Source organism: Protomyctophum bolini (assembly GCF_963924005.1).
Source record: "Protomyctophum bolini genome assembly, chromosome: 13".
Taxonomy (NCBI): domain Eukaryota; kingdom Metazoa; phylum Chordata; class Actinopteri; order Myctophiformes; family Myctophidae; genus Protomyctophum; species Protomyctophum bolini.
This window is the reverse complement of record NC_137874.1, coordinates 10,010,117-10,029,323: the sequence shown is the minus strand read 5'-3', so window position 1 is coordinate 10,029,323 and position 19,207 is coordinate 10,010,117. Positions and strand designations below refer to the sequence as shown.

Here is a 19,207-nt window from a genome sequence, read left to right as displayed (position 1 = left end):
AGAGAGAGGAGCGCAAAGCAAGGGATGAGGGAGAGAGAAAGAGAAGAGAGGAGGAGGAGAAGCAACGTCTCCAGAAAGAGAGGCTCTTGAGGGAGGAGAGAGAGAGAGAGGAGCGCAAAGCAAGGGATGAGGAAGAGAGAAAGAGAAGAGAGGAGGAAGAGGAGAAGCAACGTCTCCAGGAGGAGAAAGAGAGGCTCTTGAGAGAGGAGAGAGAGAGAAAGGAGTGCAAAGCAAGGGATGAGGAAGAGAGAAAGAGAAGAGAGGAGGAGGAGGAGAAGCAACGTCTCCAGGAGGAGAAAGAGAGGCTCTTGAGGGAGGAGAGAGAGAGAAAGGAGTGCAAAGCAAGGGATGAGGAAGAGAGAAGAGAGGAGGAAGAGGAGAAGCAACGTCTCCAGAAAGAGAGGCTCTTGAGGGAGGAGAGAGAGAGAGAGGAGCGCAAAGCAAGGGATGAGGGAGAGAGAAAGAGAAGAGAGGAGGAGGAGATGCAACGTCTCCAGGAGGAGGAGAGGAGACAGGAGAAGGAGAGGCTCTTGAGGGAGGAGAGAGAGAGAAAGAGAAGAGAGGAGGAGAAGCAACGTCTCCAGAAAGAGAGGCTCTTGAGGGAGGAGAGAGAGAGAGAGGAGCGCAAAGCAAGGGATGAGGGAGAGAGAAAGAGAAGAGAGGAGGAGGAGATGCAACGTCTCCAGGAGTACGAGAGGAGGCAGGAGAAAGAGAGGCTCTTGAGGGAGGAGAGAGAGAAGGAGCTTAGGAGAAAAGGAGAGGAGAGGAGAGTTGCGGAAGAGGAGGCGAGGAAACGGAGGGAAGAGGAACAACGGGAGAGACAGATGAAGATGGAGAAGGAGAGAGAAGAGCGGAGAACGAGGGAGCAGGAAGAGAGGAAGAGGAGGGAGGAGGAGAGGAGGAAGAGGGAGGAGGACGAGAAGGAGCAGCAGAGAAAGATAGAGGAGGAGAAACATGTGAGACTCTTGAAGGAGGCCAAGGAAAATGAGGAGCGTAGGATGAGGGAAGAGGAGGAGGGACGGAGACGAGAGGAAAAGGAGCGGCTCTCGAAGGAGCAGAGAGAGGCGGAGAGGAAGAAAAAGGAGGAGGAGGAGGCGGAGCGGAGGAGGAGGAAGAGAGAGGAGGAAGAAGAGAGGGAGAGGCTCCTGAAGGAGCAGAGAGAGGCGGAGAGGAAGAAAAAGGAGGAGGAGGAGGTGGAGCGGAGGAGGAGGAAGAGAGAGGAGGAGGAAGAAGAGAGGAAGAGGCTCTTGAAGGAGGAAAAAGAGATGGAGGAGCGGAGGAAGAGAGAGGAGGAAGAGGAGAGGAGGAGGAAGAGCCAAATGGAAGAGGAGGACAGGAGACTCAAGGCGGAGGAGGCGGAGAAATCCCTTGCTCTCTGCGTTCTGGAGGCCAACAGGTCAGACGAGGACAAGGAGAGGATGAGAACTCTGGCTGACCCCGGGTCAGGGTCCGGGTCCAGTCCAAAGGAAAGGATGAGAACTCTGGCTGACCCTGGGTCAGGGTCTCTTGGACATCTCCCTCCTCCTGCGGAAGAGACTAGTGTCACATCCAACCGACCGCCTTGGGCAGAGCGCTTCTTCAGCCCGTCCCAAGGGAGAAGCGCAGACGTCCACCTCTCACACAACAAAAGCCCCGCCGCTGTGGGAACGAGAGAGAATGCGTGGTGAGTTACATTGCTGAAATCAAGCATCGTTTCAGGCCGTTTCAGACGGGAAGTGACCGACGCGCCTTGGTAATTCATTTTCAATGAGAGGCCGGGCGATTATGTTGGACTCGCGGAGAAGTTGAGGGCCGCTGACGCAAGCGAAGCGAGGCCCCGTGAAATTGTCGCACGCGTGCTCGCTTGTGCACGCGCCCTGCACGGATTGTGGTGATCTTTTCTACCACACTACATGTCGAGCAGACACGTCGCTGGTTCAGGCGAGAACGCCTGCGTCACTCGCTTCCCGTCTGAAAACTCCATTATTATCTCCTGTGTGGAATTTATTTTCTTCTTTTTTCTCTTTTACTTATAATGATCACAATCAATCAATCAATCAATCAATCAATCGATAATTTGATTTTGAAAATTGAAAGTTGAAAGTTGCATCTTTCTCTGTTATTCTGTTGTAATGCTAATTGTATGGGCCTCATTCACGGCCAGTCTGTTTTGTTTTGAATGTGCTGTCCCGTCCAAATAAACAAATGAAGTAAAGTATTCTTATCGTAAGTATTCTTGGTCGAGGTGTAGGTGGTCTGATGTTGTATCATCTTGCTATGGTTGCTATCTTCAATAGTTGCTCCATAGATTAGCAGATAATTCAAAATAGCCTCCCCATTGACTGACACTGACTGCAAGGTGAAACCGGTCTCAAAGTCATTAACAAACCCAAAGTGGAATCCTACAATGTATAACAAGACACAGCTGCTATTAGAAATGTCAATTGTCCTGTAGATTTGACTACAAATAGTAAATGCAACTCACAACCAGATGAGCTTGTGTAGATCGTAAAGTAGGAAGAAATTCAAGTAAGTAAGAACAATATTGCATAGGTTCAAGCAAGAGTCTTGAATATTTATGTACTATTAGTGAATGAGGCCCATTGTGTTCTTCTGCTGAACTTGATCTGATCTATTCATTTGGATGACTGTTGTTTCATCACCTCATGCCCTTCCTCACGTCTCCCTTTGCCCTCCTCCTCTCTTCTCCCTCCCTGCAACACATCTACCGTGTCTTCTCTGTGTGGTTTGTCCTCCCCGACTGATTTATCAGACAGTTTAAGCCCTTATTTTAATAATAAGGTCATGACCTGACGAAGATGTAACTGAAACATCGAAACGTTGTCGCACCCTGTTATTAAAATAAGGGCTTAAACTGTCTGAGTTGCTCCAGTGCCTCCTTTCCTCCTGTAACCTGTCCTGCCTCTGAGATGCACCAGACTGGCCTGCCATATAGGCTAGAGGCACGGTTGGAACTCCCTTCCCTTATCTTTCTGTTTGACATAGCGTGTCTATCTGTCTGTCTGTCTGTCTGTATGTCACACTGGTCGAGTGCACTTTGTTGTGGCATAACTAAGTTCTGTATCTCTTGTGTGTTTGCATACTAGTACCCACAAAGAAGATGGTACAGAGACAAGAAACACTACACAAAAACTTCAGCCAGTCACAGCAGAAGAGGACTCGCAAGGAACGCATCACGTAGGCCCGGTCCCCGCCATGTCCCGTCTTCCAGCAGTCGAAGAGGACCCCAAGGAGCCAGAAAGACCAGTCTCCCCAGGATTCACAGAAATACCCGCGACCCCAGAGGAGATTGATGAAGACTATGAGCCAATGGTTCCAGAGCTGCCGCCACCGTTGCCCTCCCCACCACCAGACCTCATGGAATCGCATTTGGACTCAGGTGAAGGTGCTCAAGTGACCGCCCACGATGTGGCTGAAGATCAGGAGCACTCCATCGGCAAGGAGTCTAGTGTGCACGAGGCAGAGAACCCGCCGCGGGCAGCCGTAGCGGAGGCCGGCGTGGCGAACGCGACGGAGATAAAGACGGACAACTCTCAGGCAACCGAAGAGAGGCCTGGAGAGGAGAAAGAGCCTGCACGGAGCGAGGAGAAGAGTGGTGTGACGGGGGGGTGAGTCACTTACGTAGCATGGCTTGACTTCACTCCCTGTTACTTCTCAAAGCATGTCACACAAAGACACACACAGACACAGACACTCGCACAACAGGGGATCTTTGTGGCGCTGTAGCTTACGCAATGCTTACTTCCAGGCAGCAATTAACCCAGTCTGTTGCTCTGCTCTGTCAACGTTCATTCATTTCATTCCAGCGTAATGATAGAAATAAATAGATCTGATTGTTCTGGAGGGCTTTTCATATATAGAATCGCGAAGAGCTGTTAGGTCGACTCCAGTGCAGTAATGAGCGTGTGTGTGTGTGTGTGTGTGTGTGTGTGTGTGTGTGTGTGTGTGTGTGTGTGTGTGTGTGTGTGCGTGTGCGTGCGTGCGTGCGTGCGTGCGTGCGTGTGTGTGTGTGTGTGTGCGTGCGTGCGTGCTGGCACATGCGCACACATGTCAGTGCCCAGAAATGTATGCACACAGAAGCAGAGGTGTTTGTAGATGACGAACAGAAGGAGGATACTGTTGGCTTCATGTCAGCAGTAGTGGGGGTGTTTTATAGAGGGTGAGTCTCTCTGTACACCTGCCTGTCACTTCGTCTGTCCCACAGGAAAGAGAAAGCTTTTGACATTTTTCTAACAATTTATCAAATTAGATTTATCAGAGCATCCCACGCAGACATGCATTCTTATTCAAAGGCCAGAGAGTAAAGGCAATGCATGGTACTTAGAGCCTTGCCGAAAGGCACTTTTGCATCGCTGTTGCTAACCTTTCATCTGTTGACTCACAGCTGGGATAATGCTGGGGACTGATCAACAATGGTTTGTTTATCATGATACATTGAGGAGTTAGCAAAGAGTGTTCGTGATCGTGTCATACTGAACTAGTCTCTGAGCAAGTTATGCTCTCGTCTGCATGGCACAAGATTTATTTCCGCAATTTTTCACTTTCGCAATTAGTGAACCATTACCATGAAGTAATGTGTTCCTCGTGCTTTGGCAGAGAACTGTGATCCAACCCTAAAAGCCCAAGACTGAATAGCAAACCGTTTGAGAGCATGCTGTTCGTCGGCCGTCGTCATAGATAGAGTTCTGTCCCTGAGTTGTCCCTTTTCCTGTCACTCCTCTCCATCCCATAGCTATGAGACAGTGACCTCCCTGCTTCGCAACCAGCCTGGCCAACCTCATCCCCCGGTGGCAGATGTAAGTCCTAAAGCAGACGAGGACGGCCCGTGTCCTTGTCCTGAGACAGACGCAGGCCCACCGTGTCTTTCTGCCCTGGACATCCTGCCACCCGCAGCCTTTTCGGACGCAGCCGAGGGGCAGCCGGTCAGTGGGCGGGACCTGCCCAGGGGGGACCCGTTGCCATTGGTTGGGAACGCGCGGTTGCTACCTTGCCAGGAGGCACGCGGTTGGAGTCTGGTGGAGAGTCTGAGACGGGCCGCTATCGAGCAGGAAAGAGAGTGGGAAGAGAGGAGGAAGAGGGAGAAAGAGGAGAGAGAAAGCAGAGGGAGAGAAGAGACAAAGAAGAGGGAGAGAGAAAGGGAAGACCGGGAGAAAGAGGAAAGAGAGCGGGCAGAGAGGGAGGAGGAGGAGAGAGAGAGGGTTGTAATGGAGACGAGTGAGAGAGAGAAACGAGAAAGGGAAGAAATGGAGAAATCAGAGGAAGAAAGAATGAGGGTAGAGAGAGAGAGGTCAGAGACGGTGGAGGGCAGAGAGACACAAAAGGATCAGGCGAACAAGATGCAGAAGATTCTTCCTGGCTCTTCCTCTGCGAGGGACAACCAGGAAGCGACATGCAGCCAATCAATGGACTGGCCCCACCTGAGAGGGGCGGAGGGCGAGGAGACGCTGGAGGGTCACGCTGAGGAAACAGAACTCAAATCAGTGAGCGTCCCCGAACCTAATGCAGAGGTCAAAACCCTTCTGAACGAAGGTGGTCGTTGGTCTGCTGAAACGGGGGCTTCTGACCTCGACACCGGCCCCAGAGTTAACACAGCCGACTCCACACCAGCCGCGGCCCAAGACTCCAACCGTGCAGCTGTTAGAAACGAGGCACTGCAGGGCAGAGCGAGAGCGGGCCCAACATCATTGAAAAGGAGGAATTCCAACGTTAAGATCGGCGCCATCCCTGTGTGGATGAGAGAGGAGGAAGAAGAGGAGGAGGTTGAATATGAGAGAGGGCAGGAGGACCTCGGGAGCACCATGTGGGAGCTGTACATGGATAGGGAAGGGGGGTAAGTAGACGGGTGACTTGGCCGAATATAGTGACGGAACAAGAAGGAGGGGTAGAAAGCACCTGTGCACAAAGGTATTTCATTGGTCAAATAAGTGTCTTTGCTTCCCGCAGAAGAAAAAAAATTTGACTTGCATTTTTGATAATTACACACTCAGAATTCTTCCTCTATCAACCTGTGTACTAAAGGGCTCAGCCTTTGGTTCAGCGTACCCTTCTTCTCTGTCGGCATGTGAATCCACTGTACAAAATGGCCTCCCAAGCAACATCATAACTTTGATGTTGTTTGTGAAGAATCCTTGACCTCTCCCTCTTTACACACTACTGTATGTCCGTCTGTGGTTGTGAATGTTCTAACAGGCAGTGTGATGCGTGTTTTTTTCCGAAATCCACATTGTGGTATTAAATAATACTGACAGTAACATTTATGAGGAATGATTTCTGGGCATCGTCGTTGACACTGACAGACATTGTATGGCAGGTGTTCCCCTCACACTGCACATTTCCTTTAACACGGTGGTAATGTTTAAGAAACAAAATAATTCAGAAACAGTGCAACACTTCTAAAATGAGGACAGTATATTGGTTTCTGCTTCATGGTGGTTATGTGATACCTGCGATCATAGAGCATGACTGGTTTGTTGAGCTATCATCACTACAGTGTATCATGTAGCATGGTGGATGGAATTGTACGGTCGGTCGGTCGCTATTGTCACTACTGTACGCACGAGGTTGAAGCATGGGTATTCTTTTTTTATGATTGGGTTCATTCTCCGTCGCTAATATGGTTGGTCTGTTATGGTTCTTGTTTCTGTTGCTGGGAGAACTGTGGCATGGCAAAGACTGCAGTGGTTTGAGCAGTGACTGACTATTAAGGTATTATAAGGTGCCTCAACCTATCATATCTGGGTATGTAACCGCCCTCTCTGTCTACAGCCCAGATCATCCATCCACTACGACCCCCGTGGCCACCCAGGAGCCCACCCGCCCACCCCCATCATCTACCAATCACCACGCCCTATGCCAAGGCCCTTCCGTCCATCAGCCAAACAGATCCGAGGACTCTCGTTCTCTAACCAATCGGGAAGCTCCTCCTCGTTGCCAACCTCCTCCCGTGCCTAAGCAGGAAGTGGGAATCGGCGCGACAGCGGATATCGAGCCATCTCCTCCTCCACGCGGCGAGACAGACGAGCAGCCGGTAACTGGATGGGGAGATGATGCTGCTGCTGATGTTGTTGTTGTTGTTGTCGGAGGAACTACCGGCGTCTCTGCGGAGGACAAAGACAAAGACAAACTCGTCCTGTCGTCGGTGGTTCCTTGGCCCTTTCCCGCTGACAAACACAGCGCCAAGATGCCCCCCGACGCACAAACCGAGACCCACGCGGAATCACACGATGGCACAATACACGATGGCACAATAGACGTTGACACTGCGGATACCAAGAGCCCCGGTGTTGACGCTACGGGTGACACTGTTCACGTGACCGACAGCCGTACGGGCAGAGACGCTGCCGCGGAGACAACAGGACACTTACACATTCAGTCACACGCCTCTGAGCCAATCACCACCAAGGCCCAGCAGCTGGAGGAGGAGGAAAGAGTGTTGTTGGCTAAGATACGTCTGTTGACAGGCGGCGCGTCTCCGGCCCCTACCCCCCGCAGTAAGAAACGCCTCATCCCCGACCCCCTCGACATCATCTTTGACACCGTAGAGCTTAACAACAGCACTGAGGACGGACCCATTACAGAATTGAGGTCCATCGGTTCCTGCTTTTCCCTCCTGGAGGACATTCTATCGGACGAGGACGGAGAGCAATTGGCCAGTGAGCTGGGAGAAGCCGTGGTTGTACAGGAAGAGACGGGAACAAAACAGGAAGCAAAGGACAAAGTGTAAGTCGGCTGGGGAGGTCAACCCTGTCCCCTGCTGCTCAGAAACCATACTATTCCATTGAAGCATTGTGTTGTGTTGTGTGTTTGTGCGTGACTGCGTGTGTGTGTGTGTGTGTGTGTGTGTGTGTGTGTGTGTGTGTGTGTGTGTGTGTGTGTGTGTGTGTGTGTGTGTGTGCGTGCGTGCGTGCGTGCGTGCGTGCGTGCGTGCGTGCGTGCGTGCGTGCGTGCGTGTGCGCGGTTGGACTTGTTCTCTCTCTGACTTTGAGTCAAACTTTTACATTCCCCTCATTCTCTCTGCGAAGAATGTTTTTAAGCGGAATTGCAATTATATATTTTCTGGCTGGACTCACGCTTTTTACGTGTTTGAACCTTAGTTGTGGTGAGGAAACAATTCACCGCATCTTTTGCTCAAGATTATCTGCCATTGTCACTCTTTAACACTTGCATTGACTAACTTGCTGTCCTACCTCGCTTGCTGCTGTCTGGACTTGCAAGTTGGTTACCCCCCACAACAGGTTTGCAAGTCCACAATATACAGTAATACGCTCGTCCATTTTAATTCTAAACTCACGTCCATAATCCATTTTGTCTCTTTTGTCCCAATGCTCTCCCCTTAGGCGAAGTGATCAGCTGCCTGTCGCACCTGGTGATGGAGAGAAGACAACGATTGAACGACCTACAGGTCACGCCAAAGTGCGTGTGCAGGCCCCTCCTGCTTCCCCAGTGTCCAATGGAAAGCCTGCGCTGGAGGAGACAGACGGTGTCGCCTGTGACCCAATGACCCCGAAGCCTGTGGTCCTGGTCAGAGAGGAGGCCGATGGAAAGGACGAGGAGGTAAATAACAGTAATATAATGGATGGTAGTTGTCAGTACAAACACTAGAGGTCTTCATGGATCCACCCCCAAGACCCATACGCGTTCAGTTCCATGTGTTATTATTGGTCTTTTGAGTCTGGGGCAGAAGTGCTGTGTAACTTGTGTGATTATTAGTCTGACCTACGAATCGGATAAAATGTCACAGTTCCGTTAATACATTTGATGCTAAGGACAGGTATACGGTACTCGTCCAATTAAATAAATACGCAATGTGCTCTAGACTTGTATACTTGTTCTAAGTTGTTTAATATTATATAGATATAAGATTGCCTTGCTGTTTTCCACTACTTTTGTCCACCAGGTGGCACTCATTGTGTTGAGGTTCAAGACATTTTGGAATCATTTGGAATCTCTCAGTTCATTTCCTGGGTCCGTTTAGGGATCAGGTCTGTCATTTTGGACATGTGAAGACCTCTAACGCACGCACGCACGCACGCACACACACACAGACACACACACACACACACACACACACACACACAACCAACCCAATAATTAAGTTTGATAACCACTACATACTGTACATACTGTACTTTTACAACTCCAACACTGATCCAGCTGACACTAACACAGCAGTCCTTCCTCCTCACTCCCAGTGTTGTTTTTGACAGCACATTTTGATTTTAGTTTTAGTCATAGTCTCTTTAATAGTTTTCATTTAGTTTTTATTTGTCGACAAAATCGTCAGTATATTTAGTCTTAGTTTTAGTCGTCATAGCTTCTTTTTTATTTAGTTTCCATTTAGTTTTCGTCAGGGAAAAACACTTCGACGAACAATTTTTCGTCTTAGTATTAGTCGACGAAAACAACACTAACTGCTCACTCCTCCCCTCCTCCAGAGTCCTCCCCTCCTGGTGAGCTCCAGCCAGTCCCTCCTCCAGTGGTGTCAGGAGGTCACACAAGGTCACCAGGGGGTCAAGATCACCAACTTCAGCACTTCCTGGCGGAACGGCCTGGCCTTCTGTGCCATCTTTCATCACTTCCACCCGGACAAAATGTAAGGCTCTGAACATTTTATTTATTTCTATTTGGCTTGCTACCACTAGTCAGAGTGTAGAGTAGGAGAGTAGCGGCACGCTTTGATGCATATGGGCTATAGTTCCAAACATTGCTCCTATGGCTGGAACTATCCCATTGAGCTAGAATGAGCACTTCTGCATACCATTGTTACAATGGGAGTCAGCGCTAGTGTCGCCACTCTCAGACTCTTACTATATTACTCTGCCACTAATATAGACTGATATTGTTATGATTTGCTCGCTCACATTAATTGAAAGCCTAGGTTTTTGTGTAAAGCGCTGCGGAAAAGAGGGGATTCTTATAGCTTTATAATGATGTAATTTTTGTATTCCAGACATTGAGTAAGATGTGTAATATTATCCACTGTCGCCTGTTTGGTGAAAACGGTTTCACAGTGATGCTGCGTATAATAAGAGAAAACTGTGATAAATCATAAAACATGTGATATATTATGACGGAAAATGGTATCGCAGGATTCATTATTTCCCTGACATAAATTCTATATACATTTCTGAAGTGAGTGTTGCCCCCACAGTGCCCCCTGTTGGTACTATGCGGTAGCTTTGTTGTGATTGCATTCTGCATTTATATCCCTGCAGAGACTTCGACAAGTTGGACCCTCATGACATCAAGCTCAATAACAAGAAGGTAAAGACACAACTGATTAGATGGTCTTCAAACTCAATTGTACGCACTGTGTTACTGTATACCTCTTGGAAACATGCATTGCCTGCTTTTTCTTCTCTTTTTTTTTCACAGATTATGATATTAGTAATGTTGTAATTTAGTTTTGCATTATGTGAGAAGTTTATAGATAGTTATACTTTAATAGATCGTTATGCTAGTCAGTAATATACACACACCAGTGACCAGACGTGGATTTAGTAATGACATCTCAGGGGCCAATATTATACTTTTACTCCACTACATTTTTTTAGTTACTATAGTTACTTTGTAGATTTTAATTATTATTACAAAACCACTTCAGCCCTATTTAAACGTTGGCTAATTGAAAATAGCCAATCTACAAGCTCACAAAATCTATTTAAAAAAAAAAAAAAAAAATTACGTTTTATACATACGATACCTTGTGAAACAGTACATTCTCCACACCAATTACTAAAGTATACTAAAATAAAAAATTGTACTTTCTTTCCCCCCCGGCCACTGTGTCCATTTAAGGCGTTTGACGGCTTCGAGGCCCTGGGCATCTCTCGCCTGCTGGAGCCTTCGGACATGGTGCTGCTGTCGGTCCCCGACCGCCTCATCGTCATGACCTACCTCAGCCAGATGCGCTCGCACTTCACCAACCAGGAGCTGCGCGTCCTCCAGATCGAGACGAACAGCAGCCAGACCAGCTACGGCCTGGCGCAGCTCTCCGGCCCCGCGCCGACCGCCGTGGACGCCGCCGCCTTCTGCATGGCCCGGCTGCAGGAGGGGGTGGCGACCGCCGTGAGCCTGGAGGACGGCGGCGGCGGCGGCGGGGGGAGCACTTCCCTGGTGGTCCCGCCCCCGAGGTCCAAACGCATGGCCAGAGGTACGGTACTATACGCCGTGCTCGCCTCGCTGCTGCTTGACTTGACCTGATTGCAGTGTTTTTGTTTTTGGCAGCAAATGTTGCTGTTTTAGTCAAAGGGCTGTATTTTGCGTGTCTTAAGTGCCAGGTCTTATTCCCTAACTTGAGTAAACTAAAGACCTGGAGGCGTGATCAATGCCATTTGGCTATTCTGAGTGGCCAAAGAGCAGTTTTCATTTAGTTTTAGTCGGATTTTAGTCACCTGGAATGTTAGTGTTAGTCTAGTTTTAGTCGACTAAATGTCATGCGATTTTAGTCGACTAAATCTACGGTTGATTTAGTCAACTAAAATGTATTTTGGTGGGCCTTGATGCCGTCGTAATCAAGGCTGATTTTACACTTGCTGAAAATAGCCAAGTGTGAAATGACTTATACTGGATCTCTTGTCCACTAGTCCCTTCCTATAACATTTTTATTTCTTGACGAAATTGTCGACATATTTAGTCTTATAGTTTTAGTCATCGCAGCTTAGTTATTATTTAGTTTCCATTTAGTTTTCGTCAGTGAAAAAAGGTAGTCGACGAACATTTTTCGTCATAGTTTTAGTCGACGAAAACAACACTGCCTGATTGATCTTTCTACACATTTCCAAACTTGGCTTCAATCTGAACTCTGACTGACGTACGTATTCCTTAGGGGAGGAGTCGATAACCCCGGTCCCTCCCCCGAGGCTGGTTACCAAAGGGTCCAAGTCTGGACTGGGTCAGGTGAAAGATGCAGACCTGGTGAGGAGGAGGAGGAGGACGAAGAGTGAGGATGAAGGAAACACACAGGTACACTTTCACTGACTGCTGTTGAAGGTCAAGTCAACACATAAGATACCAGTGTGCAGCACCTGGCAGATACCTGGTACCTGCTAGCTAAATATAAAAAAATCACACCCGTGTGAACCGAGTTGTGCAACTCCGTGTGGGGGTCCCTGTGGGAACTTCCAGACCCACAGGAGCGTGCCCAGGTTGCCAGCCCGGTTCCGGCGAGCCGCCCCGCGTCCGAAACGGTCGAGAAATGACAGAGTTACTGTGTGGGGGAATTATCATTTAGCAGACACCTCTCTCTCTCTCTCTCTGTAATTAGCAGGCAACAGTGCAACACTATCTCTCTCTCTCTGTTTCTAGCACAACAGCACCACTTTTGCCCCTACTGGTACTCTAAACATAGGGACGTAGGTTGTGACATAGGTTGTGACATAGTGACATTGCTGTTTCTTGGAGTGGTTGCACCACTAAAAAATAATCATAAACGCCCAACATCCCTGTGCCACTATTTCACAAGCTAGCTAACATAATTAAATTTGAAAAAAAAGTAGATCTACAAGCTTACAATGTTGAACTGGGAACTGGGAACCTTCCGTATCCCAAGCTGCCGCTCTACCCCTGAGCCACCGTGTCACGAGACTCACGACGCAATGAATTGGGACTGCAGGAGCTTATTGATTGGTTATTTCTGCCATTGTTGACAGACTATTGTATTGTCTGTGACTGTTCCATCATGTCCTTCCTATACTATTGTATTGTCTGTGACTTTTCCATGTCCTTCCTATACTATTGTATTGTCTGTGACTGTTCCATCATGTCCTTCCTATACTATTGTATTGTCTGTGACTGTTCCATCATGTCCTTCCCATTCAGTGCGATGAAGAGCAGACGGCAGAGAACACTACTCCAGGTGGGTGCTCCAAGTCTCATATACAGTGACAAGATTATGATTATGAAGCAAAACTCAGTTTTGGACAGTATTCAGACTGTCCAACATGTGAAATGAGTTAATACTGCATGTAAATGACTTTTGAGATGTGTCACCATTATGACCCTAAAAGCTTCCCTCGTGTTCTGTGTGTGTGTGTGTGTGTGTGTGTGTGTGTGTGTGTGTGTGTGTGTGTGTGTGTGTGTGTGTGTGCACGTGCGTGCGTGTGTGCGTGCGTGCATACAGAATCTCAGAGAGCAGCAGGATCCCAATCACCTCAACAAGAAGAGGACAAAATGGTCAGTTATTGGTCATATTCAGATTTGCATGGCAGCCATATTGCTGCATAAGAGTTCTGGTGACTTCATCCTTGAATGTCTCTCTTCCTCTGATGTCTTTGCAACTCTGGTGTATTACTGTAGTTACCTTTCTGTTTCTGTACATTACATCACCTTCTGTTCCCTGGAGCAGTTATTCTCAGTCCTTTTCATTTTAAGGACCTCCAGTTTAATATGTATTAGGTTATGGGCCCTCATTTTATTTAATCTTCATCTCTGGGACCCCGATCCATACTATGAAACCCTCCGTGTTAATTCAACGATACCGCGACAAGATTCAATTCAGCACTCTTGTCTTTACCTTTGGGCCTGTGTATACTTTACTGCTGTCATTTCCCTGTCGTTCCTTTCTCTAATCCTTTGACCCTCTCTCTCCTTTTCTTGTCTGTTTTATCCATCCCTTTCTATCCCATTGCCCCTCTCTGCTTCCCTATGTCCTTTCTTTCCTTCTATTTACTGCTTCTGCTTCTACTATACTCCTGCTCTTTCCTCTTTTTCCTCCTCTCCCTCTCTTTCTCTTGGCATGTGTCTGTGACTGCATGCGTGTGTTCATGTGTGTGTGTGTGTGTGTGTGTGTGTGGACTCTGTGTGTGTGCTGTGTGTGTGTGTGTGTGTGTGTGTGTGTGTGTGTGTGTGTGTGTGTGTGTGTGTGTGTGTGTGTGTGTGTGAGTGTGTGTGTGTGGACTCTGTGTGTGCTGTGTGTGTGCTGTGTGTGTGTGTGTGTGTGCCTGTGTGTGTGTGGTCAGTGTCTGCAGGACACCAGTCAGTATGTGCTGAGTGAGCTGGCAGCGCTGGAAACGGAACAGAAGCACATCGACAGCCGAGCCGCCGTGGTGGAGAGGCGCCTCCGACGCCTCATGGAGTCAGGTGGGACACAGATACAGTACACATGCTTTAACCCATTCTGACCCGAGATCAGATTCTAAAAATGTCTTCTATACATCCCTGACAGTTTTCTTGAAAAAGCCGTGTTTCTATGTCAGTGGTTCTTGGATTTTTTTTCAAAAATAGCAGACCTACAAACTCGTAGCGCGCCACTCGACTCGGTGGCGCGCTATGAGCTTGTAGATCTGCTGTTTTTCAATAGCTAAAGCATAGCATAATGCTAATACCAAAATGGGTTCCCGCCCCAAAAATGGGTTAAAAGACAGGCTGCCAGACACGCAGTATGTACACTCACACATGGACTCAAGGTCTCATGTCTGAAAGCATGCAGAGAGAATAGCCAATCTACAAGCTTCTACAAGCTTACAAGGCTATTTTCGTTTTTTTCGTTAAAGATTTGAGCATTTTAAGTGGCCAAACTAAATTTAGTTTATAAGCATTTTCCATGAGACTAATGGTCGCGGATATTTCATAAAAGCAAAGGTTAAAGCCTCAGTTCGTGTTTTTTGTTTTGTTTACCTGGTTGCCAGTACGTAAACAGCAGGAACAATATTACTAAATCATTTTACATATTGTGTTAATTTATTAGGAAACAGCATTAGTGTGATGGGGCTCGATCCTTTCACACTGTTTAACAAAAAAATCACATTATAGGACTTGGCCATACATTTGATTTGATTTAATCAATGCTCTACGCACGCACGCACACACACACACACACACACACACTCAGATTATTTTACAAATAGACGGGGAACACATCATATATCGGTATCAAACATATTGAATCAAATTAGAAACACATATCCATCACAACTTGTCATACACTGGAAGCAGGAATAGCTTCTTCTGCTTTGTGTTTAATTGGGCTATGTTTGCACTGCGGTCTGTGCTGAGAGATCATTTTGATGTTTGCTTTTTGGCTTTGGCTTTTCTGCCTTTATTGATAGTATCAAGTGAACATTGACAGGAAAGAGGGGGAGAGAGAGAGAGAAGGGGAGAGACACGCAGCAAAGGTCGTCATGAACGGGACTCGAACACGCGACACGCTGTCAGGCCAGAGCCTATATATGTGGCATGTGCCTGGACCGCTAGGCCAGCGGGCGCCCCATTTTGATGTTGTCTTTCTTGACACATGTCCTGTTTGTATAGGAGATGACCGCGACACGGAGGAGAAACTGATCCAGGAGTGGTTTACTCTGGTCAACAAGAAGAACGCCCTGATACGCAGACAGGACAACCTGGAGCTGATGTAAGACGCACGCACACAGGCACGCACACACGCACGCACGCACGCACACACACACACACACACACACACACACACACACACACACACACACACACACACACACACACACTGACACACACTCACTCACACCTCCCAATTTAGAATTTATGGTCATATCACAGGTTTACGGTAATAAATGGGTGAAATACCTTTTCATACAAGCTCCCATCATTTGGAAAGGGAAGAAGAACAGTGATAGAGAGAAAGAAGAAGGACACCACGTCAAGTATCCATATATTCCTGATAACTGTTGAGTGAAATCTATAGAAATATTTAAAAAATGGCAATGATATCAGGCAGTTAAACTGGCAGCATTATGTAAAATCACATATACATGTGAGGCAGAAGTAGCAGCAGATATAGTATCAGATGTGCTTAAAATAAACAGCAGGGGATGTACAGTAGTAGCGCATACCGTACATGAGGTGCAGCAGAATTGTAACAAATATAGAATAGTGTCCTGTGCAGGGGGCACGTCATTTAGCAGCGTATTTCAGGCTCGTCATTGTAAACATGCAGTACAGTAGGGGGCAGTTTGAGCACAGCAGCGTGGAACCCTCATATGTGATGTCCAAAACTCGTACTTTTCAGGATTCCAAATTCAAAAACTGGCAAAAGTAGCAGATCTACAAGCTTTCAAGCTTGTGGATCTGCTACTTTTGTTGCTTTTGCTACTTTTGTTGCTGCGGTACAGCTGTGGTATGATCGGGGTTTTTTATTTTTATTTCTTTTACGAAAAAGCACAAAAAGTTTGAATATGGAGATAGGAGGTTTCGGCCTGACAGAAATGATAGGCTGTGTTGTACACAGAAAGGTAATCCTGAGGACACACGCACGCACGCACGCACGCACTCATGCACGCACGCACGCACACACACACACACACACACACACACACACACACACACACACACACACACACACACACACACACACACACACACACACACACAGGAGCTTTGCTTGCATATTACACCTACATTTCATCACACAGAAAATGCGTGTATTGTACATACTTTGTAGTATATACAGTTCTGTATGTACCTAGGACAAATGCAGACAAAGTACTACGTGTATTACTCCATCCACACAACAACCTAGAATGTTCCATATTTGTGTCTGTAGGCAAGAGGAACAAGACCTGGAGAGGAAATTTGAGCTGCTTACCAGAGAACTACGAGTCATGATGGCCATTGAAGGTCAGTAACACTGTAACACGCACGCACGCACGCACACACACACACACACACACACACACACACACACGCACACACACACACACACACACACATCCTTAGAGTGTGTGAACCATGCTGTGGTTCTTTCCAGTTTGTGTTTATGAGGTACTTCAATAGACCCCTTGGTGTGCAATGATGTCTTCCCTTTGTGTTTAGGGTTTCTTCATGGAGGTTCAAATCTTCCTCCTCATACAATAATAATACCTGATGATCATGTTTTAGGGTGGGAAAAAATGGCACTCCATCTTTAAGCCCTTTACTACAGTACTGTACTGTTAAAAAAACTGATTTCTATTATTAAATCATGTCGTAATTAATGAAATATTAACTTATATAATGAATTGTAACATGTAATACTGTATATGACACTAGACTGGCAGAAGACCACCACTCAGCAGCAGAGAGAACAGCTGCTGCTGCAGGAACTGGTGTCATTGGTCAACCAGCGAGATGAGATCATCAGAGACATCGACGCCAAGGAGAGAGGGTACGAACCCAAAGTGAAATACTGCATTAATGTACCGTAGGCTATTGCATTTTCGTATTGTGTGTCAATACATTTCTTCATAGACAGATTTCTAGTTATAGGGAGCAGAACGCAATGCTTTTTATACCAGTGGTTCTCAAACTATTTCATGTCAATTGCTGCATTTGGCCATGGACAGTCGGACATTCTTTTGAAAATAATTTGTCCCAGGAATTCCTATGAAAGAACATTTTGTGTTGCAGCTTGCTATCCGACTGTAATTATAGTCTGACCAGCTGTGCGTGTTTCAAATTTGTATTGGCCTCTGAATGTGCGCACAACACATTCGCCAAAACACAGTAGTAATGTTTGTGAACAATGAACCTGTCTATAGGCCACATATACCCAGAGCAGAACTGTGTAAACCATTAGGAGCAGCGAGCAACCATAGCACACCAAATTTAAATTAGTGCTAGCCCACATGTGCAGTAGGGCATTAAGCAACTAGCCGACTATTCAACTAGTCGACTAGTAAATCCACTAGTCAACCTACTAGTTGACTAGTTGATAAGAAGAAAAAAAATATATATAGTTTTCTTTTTTTCCTCAAGATCAGGTAGATTATTGTTATAGTCACCAATGTACACCGTACAAATATTTATTTAAAAAAACAAAAACAAATAAATTCCTATTTTTTTTACATAATAGGTAGTTAAACAACTAGTTGACTAACGACTAGTCAACTAGTCAGCTAGTAAAAATGACTAGAAGTGAATGCCCTAGTGTGCAGTGTACAATGGATTAGCAAATCCATGGCCTTAACCTCGGCCACCTCGTCTATACTGTGCTTTCTGACTGTATCTGGGGTCCTATATATTCACAAACGTCTTTCTGTCTCTGTTTGTGTGTGTTTTGTGCAGGGCGATGGAAGAAGACGAGCGCCTGGAGCGAGGTCTGGAGCTGAGGAGGCAAAAGCATAGCAACAAAGACAAATGTGTCTTACAGTGAGAGACGTGAAATCACCCAAGACCTATGACTATTTTTGACCACAAGAACTGAGTGAGCCACATCGTGCCGTGAACCACATTTCACGGGTTCTCGGCTTAGTTTAAGGCTCAGATAAGGTTGTCAGAACCTAGTTTGGACCCTGCTCAGGTGGTAGTGCTAAACCTGAGTTCTATGAACCCAGAACCTATACAGTATACGTCTAACATTTTTCTATAATAGCGGAAATAGCAGATTTACAAGCTCACAAGGCATCGCAAACTAAGAGCTATTTTATCTCTTTTGTTTTACCCCCTTCCGGGGTGGTTCTGGTTCTGTTGGAAACAATCACAGAACTTCACGGATTCTGGGACGTTTCATGTTCCGGGTGGTGCTGGCTATAGGTTACCCTTCGTGGTCGAAAAGGGCCACTATTTGTGATCCTATTGAAGCTTGGCCGTCACAGAGAGTAACAGACGTTGTGCGGTTGTGCTCTGTTGAAACCGTCTTGTTGTTATGCAATAACTCAGCAGGATGGGCCGCGCTGGGTAGGGTGTGTCAGACTGTAAAGTGTGTGTGTGTGTGTGTGTGTGTGTGTGTGTGTGTGTGCAGTCAGTGGTGGAGGAAGTATGTGAGTCCTTTACTTAAGTAAACATAGCAATACCACAATGCAAAAAAGCTGTAAAGTAAAGGTATAATACAACTTTGACTTGAGTAAAAGTCAAGGCGTCAAATACTTAAAGTACCAAAAGTACTTACTCATTGTGCATAATGTGCCATTTCACACGTTTTTTCAAAGGTTTTCTTTCTTTTTTTTTGGTTGTTGGTGAAAACAGCTGATCTACAAGCTCAGAACGCTTCACATCACAATGTACTGTGATCTTGTATATTGGCTATTTTCGAATAGCTGATAATTGTAGTAGAGTAAAAAGTACAATATTTGCCTCTGAGGTGTAGTAGAGTAGAAGTATTTGAAAAATGGAAATACTCAAGTAAAATAAAAAATACTTAATACTTGTATTAAGTACACTACTTGAGTAATTGTACTTAGTTACTTTCCACCACTGTGTTTGGGTCTGTTTTCTGTTGAATGTTTTTCATGTAAAGAATATATCTACAGTAGGCCTATAT

At 46.5% G+C, this 19,207-nt stretch overlaps 1 protein-coding gene across 5 annotated transcripts in view; it reads left to right on the top strand.

Annotated features, from left to right (window-relative positions):
• Nucleotides 1-18,551, top strand: part of LOC308326900 (EH domain-binding protein 1-like protein 1) — a 35,396-nt gene extending 16,845 nt beyond the window's left edge. For all 5 annotated transcript variants that reach the window (XM_080779968.1, XM_080779967.1, XM_080779966.1 and 2 more), the window contains 16 exons: nucleotides 3,087-3,608; nucleotides 4,055-4,159; nucleotides 4,733-5,830; nucleotides 6,766-7,719; nucleotides 8,337-8,553; nucleotides 9,435-9,592; nucleotides 10,215-10,263; nucleotides 10,798-11,152; nucleotides 11,828-11,964; nucleotides 12,820-12,856; nucleotides 13,121-13,173; nucleotides 13,959-14,079; nucleotides 15,250-15,349; nucleotides 16,514-16,587; nucleotides 16,999-17,113; nucleotides 18,013-18,551. In XM_080779968.1, coding sequence (XP_080636094.1) covers nucleotides 3,087-3,608; nucleotides 4,055-4,159; nucleotides 4,733-5,830; nucleotides 6,766-7,719; nucleotides 8,337-8,553; nucleotides 9,435-9,592; nucleotides 10,215-10,263; nucleotides 10,798-11,152; nucleotides 11,828-11,964; nucleotides 12,820-12,856; nucleotides 13,121-13,173; nucleotides 13,959-14,079; nucleotides 15,250-15,349; nucleotides 16,514-16,587; nucleotides 16,999-17,113; nucleotides 18,013-18,100 — 4,183 coding nt within the window. In that variant the 3' untranslated portion in view covers nucleotides 18,101-18,551. The remainder of the gene's footprint in view (nucleotides 1-3,086; nucleotides 3,609-4,054; nucleotides 4,160-4,732; nucleotides 5,831-6,765; nucleotides 7,720-8,336; nucleotides 8,554-9,434; nucleotides 9,593-10,214; nucleotides 10,264-10,797; nucleotides 11,153-11,827; nucleotides 11,965-12,819; nucleotides 12,857-13,120; nucleotides 13,174-13,958; nucleotides 14,080-15,249; nucleotides 15,350-16,513; nucleotides 16,588-16,998; nucleotides 17,114-18,012) is intronic.
• The last annotated feature ends 656 nt before the right edge of the window (nucleotides 18,552-19,207 follow it).